The sequence below is a fragment of the Rhincodon typus genome, chromosome 30 (genome assembly GCF_021869965.1).
Source record: "Rhincodon typus isolate 14 chromosome 30, sRhiTyp1.1, whole genome shotgun sequence".
NCBI lineage: Eukaryota > Metazoa > Chordata > Chondrichthyes > Orectolobiformes > Rhincodontidae > Rhincodon > Rhincodon typus.
The window spans coordinates 37,712,652-37,718,165 of record NC_063361.1 but is presented as its reverse complement, the minus strand read 5'-3'; the positions used below and the strand labels follow the sequence as shown (position 1 = coordinate 37,718,165).

General features: G+C 53.2%; 1 protein-coding gene across 1 annotated transcript; it reads right to left on the bottom strand.

Annotated features, from left to right (window-relative positions):
- Positions 1 to 282: 282 nt before the first annotated feature.
- neurod2 (neuronal differentiation 2) lies at positions 283 to 1,353 on the bottom strand. The gene has a single exon (XM_020520345.2). It carries the CDS (start codon positions 1,351 to 1,353, stop codon positions 283 to 285), a length of 1,071 nt encoding a protein of 356 aa, XP_020375934.1.
- Between the last annotated feature and the right edge of the window lie 4,161 nt (positions 1,354 to 5,514).

Sequence of the window (5,514 nt, the reverse complement as noted above, 5' to 3'; positions counted from 1 at the left end):
CACTCGGGATTCTGTGTGTCCAGGATGCAGGCTCCGCTCTCTCTCTGTCTCTGTGTATGTGTTTGTGTCTGTCTGTGTCTCTGTCTCTCTCTGTCTGCGTCTGTCTCTCTCTGCCTGTGTCTGTGTTTTCGTGGCTGTCTCTGACTGTGTTTGTGTCTCTGTCAGTGTCTCTCCTTCGCTCAGGGCGGTCTCTATCTGAGGGTGAGTCTGTACTCTGTCGCTGGAGCAAAGCCATTCAGTCACATCCCTTTGCTGGCCAGTGTCACCGGGAACTATCTGCAATTAATTGTGGAAAAACGCGTTGAGTTCCTCGTACACCGCAGTCCTGTCGTGGTGAATGTGGGAATCATAGGCTGTCAGGTTATCCGAATGCAGGCCGGGCCTGAGCAGCAGTCCATGGGCAGGCCCCCGGGAGCTGGGCAGTGCCGAGTAGTGCATGGTATAGTGATAATTCTTCTCGTGTTCTGGGGGAGAGTCCGGCTTCAGGGGGTAGGAGCCGCCGTTAGTGCAGAGAGAAGGGCTCAGGGAGCCGTCCAGCTCGGAGCCCGGGTATTCAGGGGAGCCGTTCCCGTACAGGTGCTGCTCATAGCCCCCGCAGTAAGTGTGGGAGCGCAGCGGGTGGTTGCTAGTGCCCGCCCCAGCCTGGCATTGTGGGCTTGGTAGCCGGGCACACTGGTACGGGTATGGGTGCATGGCGAATGTGGATGTTGGCGGCTGGAGGCGGCCCGGCTCCGGGCCTTGCTCACTGAGGAAGTTGCGGGAGTTGAGCTGTAAGCAGCCGGCCACCAGGTTCGTGGTGGGTTGAGATAGACCTTTGCACAGCGTCTGCACATAGGAGACCAAATCCGGCTTCTTGCCTGACCGCAGGATCTCTGAAAGAGCCCAGATGTAGTTCTTCGCCAGGCGCAGAGTTTCTATTTTGGAAAGTTTTTGTGTTTTAGAGTAACACGGAACAACTTTGCGGAGATTGTCCAGGGCAGAGTTCAGGTCGTGCATGCGGTTCCTTTCCCGGGTGTTAGCTTTCTGGCGCCTCAGCTTGAAGCGCTCCAGCCTGGCCTTGGTCATCTTCCTCCTTTTCGGGCCCCGCTTCCTAGGTCTGCTCCCATTCTCCTCCTCCTCCTCCACCTCTTCTTCCTCCTCATCTTCATCCTCCTCCTCCATCCCGGTTTCTGCCTCTTCATTGTCTTGGGCAACACTCACAGAGTCCTCAGCTTGACTGTCCTGGGGGTCACAGCTCTCGCTATTGCGTTCATCTCTCAGCTTCTCTTCATCGCTCTCACTGTCCTCCGCCCACGTGGGGTATTTGTGAACCTCAGGCATGAGGCTGGAGTCACTGAAGAGCCGGGTCAACATGCTGCCTGTTAGAAAGGGGATGGAAAACACACATTTACAACGTCTCTCACCAGGGCTCCCCAACCCCAGCTCCCCCACCCGGGCTCCCCAACCCCGGCTCCCCCACCCCGGCTCCCCAACCCCAGCTCCCCCACCCGGGCTCCCCAACCCCGGCCCCCTCACCCCGGCTCTCCAACACCGGCTCCCGCACCCCGGGCCCCTCACCCCGGCTCCCCCACCCTGGCTCCCCCACCTCGGCTCCCCTACCCCGGCTCCCCCACCCCGGCTCCCCAACTCCGGCCCCCTCACCCCGACTCCCTCAGCCCGGATCCCTCACCCAGGCTCCCCCATCCGGGCTCCCACACCCGGGCTCCCCCACCCCGGCTCCCCCACCCGGGCTCCCCCACCCGGGCACCCTCACCCCGGCTCCCCCAGCCCGGCTCCCTCAGCCCGGATCCCTCACCCCAGCTTCATCAGCTTGTGGTGAAGTCAGTAGCCGCCTCTTACCGTTATCCCGGGGAAGGGGCGGGTGCGGTGTGGGTTGGAGGGGGACACGGTTAGATGTCTCCGGGACATTGTCAGTGGCTGTAACCCCGAACAGCCAGGCCCCAGTCCGGCTTCTCTGAAAGCTCTGTCCCCGGGACACACCACATCCTGGCGGCGCGCTTCCAGCCTCTGACTCCTTCCCCCACCCCTCCCGGCTCCTCTCTGTACATTCCCCGGGCTAGGGGAGGTTGGGAGCGCCCGGTTTATCCCGGGCCTGGAATGAATATTTCTCTGGTAACGAGAATGACCAATAGGCTATGGTGAGATGTGAGGGTGATGGTTGGATTGTGTCAGAGGGAACTTTACAACAGCTTCCCGACACCGTGACATTGTGAACGTGTCGCGGACGTTTCCATCATCGCAAATCGCTATTTGTATGGCGTCAATTTCAACCTCTCTCAGAATCTCTCGTTGGGTAGATTTCAGATTTGACTTGTCAGTAAAAATGCATCGATTTTCAGAAATCTGTGTTTTATACAGTTTCAATATATTCACGATTGCGCTTGCTGCATTATGAAAATTAAAATCGTTTATCATTTCTCCTGGAAAGAATTGTAAAACCCTAGGAGATAAATTAACCCGAAGGAAGGAAGTGAATTCGGCGTTAGCTTATTATCAGGGGGCGGTGGGGAGAGTGATCCCACTCTGTCCTGCCCCCGGGGTTCGTTCAACTTCACCCGCAGGAAACTTAGCAACTTACACCCTTCTAAAAAAAATGTGTAATTCCTTCTCAAAAGCAAACAAACGAAGGGGAGGTTTTGAGGGAGGTGGCTTTCTCCCGTTTGATTGAAGGGGTTGGGACTTGGGAGGGGGGAAATCGGAATTCCGAGCTGGCTTTTTTTTAAAATTTCAGCAATTTGCAGAAACAGCCGCCGTTTGCTCACAATCCGTTTAAACAAATTCTAGCTCTCCTCAATAATCTAATGCTGGTTGCGAGTGCCTAAGTTGAGTGAGACCTGAGCGGAGAGAGAGGGGGAGTCGGTGTGAAATTGCACTCCCCCCTCCCCCGGTACCCCCCTCCCTCCCCAATGAGCCTCCCCTTACCTGCAGCCCTCAGCCGAGCCTTAGCTCATTGTTCAGAGCGACCTCCTTCTGGGATTCCCTGCTTTCTGGAGGCTCTGGGCAAAGCTTCTCATCGGCTCAATGTATCGACAGGAGGAGAGTGGCACCTTCACCAAACTGCGGTACCCGCTCTGATGCCAGGCCATATGGGTAGCACGTCATTGGCAGCAGCATCACATGAGCGGCGGTGATTGACATGCGGCTGTGAACGGCCTGTCTCCCGGGACAGAGGGGGCTTGTACTGACCATCTGTCAGCGCCTCATCCCGGACTCTGCACCGGGGGCGGGGGGAGCCGGCTCCGGGGGCTGGGAGGGAGTAACTCGGACCTGTCCCTCAACCCCCACCCTCTCCCCAGACACCCCCGCCATCTCCCCTCCCCACCCCACCCACCCACACACTCCCAACGCCTCGTCGTTTTTTTTTTGGTAGAAAAGTTCATGGTTAACGTCTGTGAGAAATGAAATGTTCTCAATGAATCATTTCCGACGGGTTCTCACTCAAGCCCCGGGGCCGTGACAGCACGGAACGCTGCTCCTGCTGCCGCCGCCGTCTCTCTCTATCTCTCCCTCTCGAAGTTTCCGGGCCATTCCGTCAAACAAAAAGCTGCTGTTTTTGGCGCGCCCCACATTACCCGCAAAACCCAGTCTCTGGTATTTACCTCAACATGCTGCGCCGAACCTGCGCCACATTTACCCCGTCCTTTCAGCCTTGATCCGAAATAGATTGACCCCACTGTTTTAGGATTTCCATTGGAAATTCTAATTAATGCCTGACAAGTTGGATTGACCCCGTGCATTTTCTAATTCAAAGAGAAAACAAACAGTCGGTACTGAGGATTCTGCAAATCTGACAGAAAAAGCGAAGCTGCTGAAAGTACTGAGTAGGTCAGCAAATGACCTTCCTCGTCCTAAACAACATTGATTTTTCAATGAAGCAACTGGACGGATCTTCAATTATTTACCCCAGGCTCACGATTTCCCGAACGCCCACATTACCCCTGTATTTACCCTGCCGCTAGTATTTATTCCACTTTCCTTCACTCCTTCACGGGATGTGGGCCAGCATTTATTGCCCATCCCTAGTTGCCCCTTGAGAAGGTGATAGTGAGCTGCCTTCTTGAACTAATGCAGTTCATCTGCTGTAGGTTGACCCTCAATGCCCTTAGGGAGGGAATTCCAGGATTTTGACCCAGCGGCAGTGAAGGAAGGGCGATATATTTCCAAGTCAGGATGGTGAGTGCCTTGGAGGGGAACTTGCAGGTGGTAGTATTTCCATATATCTGTGGCCCTTGTCCTTCTAGATGGAGGTGGTCATGGGTTTGGAAGGTGCTGTATGAGGAAACTTGGTGAATTTCTGCAGTGCATCTTGTAGATAGTACACACTGCTGCTACTGAGTGTTGGTGGTGGACAGAGTGGGTGTTTGTGGATGTAGTACCAATTAAGCGGGCTGCTTTGTCCTGGGTGGTGTCACGCTTCTCCAGTGTTGCTGAAGCTGCACCCATCCAGGCAAGTGGGGAGTCTTCCATCACACTTGTGACTTGTGCCTTGTAGATGGTGAACGGGCTTTGGGGAATCAGAGAAGAATTACTCACTCCAAGATTCTCAGCCTCTGACGTGCTCTTGCAGCCATTGCCTTTATGTGGCTGGTCCTGTTCCTAGTCAGTGATAATGCACAGGGAATTTACAGTGGGCGCTATCAGTGATGTAATGACATTGAATGTCACTGGGATATGGTCAGTCTCTGAGGAGATGGTCATTTTCTGTCATTTGTGTGGCGTGAATATTACTTGAAACTTGTCAGCCCAAGCCTGGATATTGTCCAGATCTTGCTGCATTTAGACATGGGCTTCAATATCTGAGGAGTTGCAGATGGTGCTGAACATTGTGCAATCATCAGTGGGCATCCCCAATTCTGACCTTATGATGGAGGCATCTGAAGGTAGTTGGGACAAGGACACTACCCTGAGGTACTCCTGCAGAGGTGTCCTGAAGCTGGAATTACTGACCTCCAACAACCACTAAGTATGACTCCAGTCAGTGGAGATGTTCCCCAAATTCCCATTGACTCCAGTTTTTCTAGGGCACTTTTTAGGACACATTTGGTCAAATATTGCTTTTATGTCAAGGGCAGTCATCCTCGCTTCTCATCTTGATGTCAGCTGTTTTGTCTATGGTTGGATGTTTACATATTATGTGTTTATGCCGGTGTTATGTTGGTCACCCTGAGGGACTCTTTATATTGGGTATTTACCATTCACAAATTCTCTGACCATGCAGTTATCAATGTGATATTGAAATAATGTATTCAGTATTTCCTCAATTTATCCCAGTTTTCTGTGTACATAACAAATTAACTCTTTACCCACAATGGTTTTTCTGTTGTTATATTTATCCTGAAGAAGGGTAATACCCGAAACATTGACTGCTCCTTTCCTCCAGATGCTGCCTGGCTTGCTGTGTTCTTTCAGCCTCCTGTTGTCTACTTTGAATTCCAGCATCTGCAGATCTTTTTTTTGTCTCTACATTCCATGCCCACTGCTAACTGTAATTACTGTCTGTTTATTGCACAGTAT

Excerpts from the sequence above, each read along its gene's own strand:
- neurod2 (XM_020520345.2), bottom strand. The coding sequence starts at position 1,353 with ATGTTGACCCGGCTCTTCAGTGACTCCAGCCTCATGCCTGAGGTTCAC.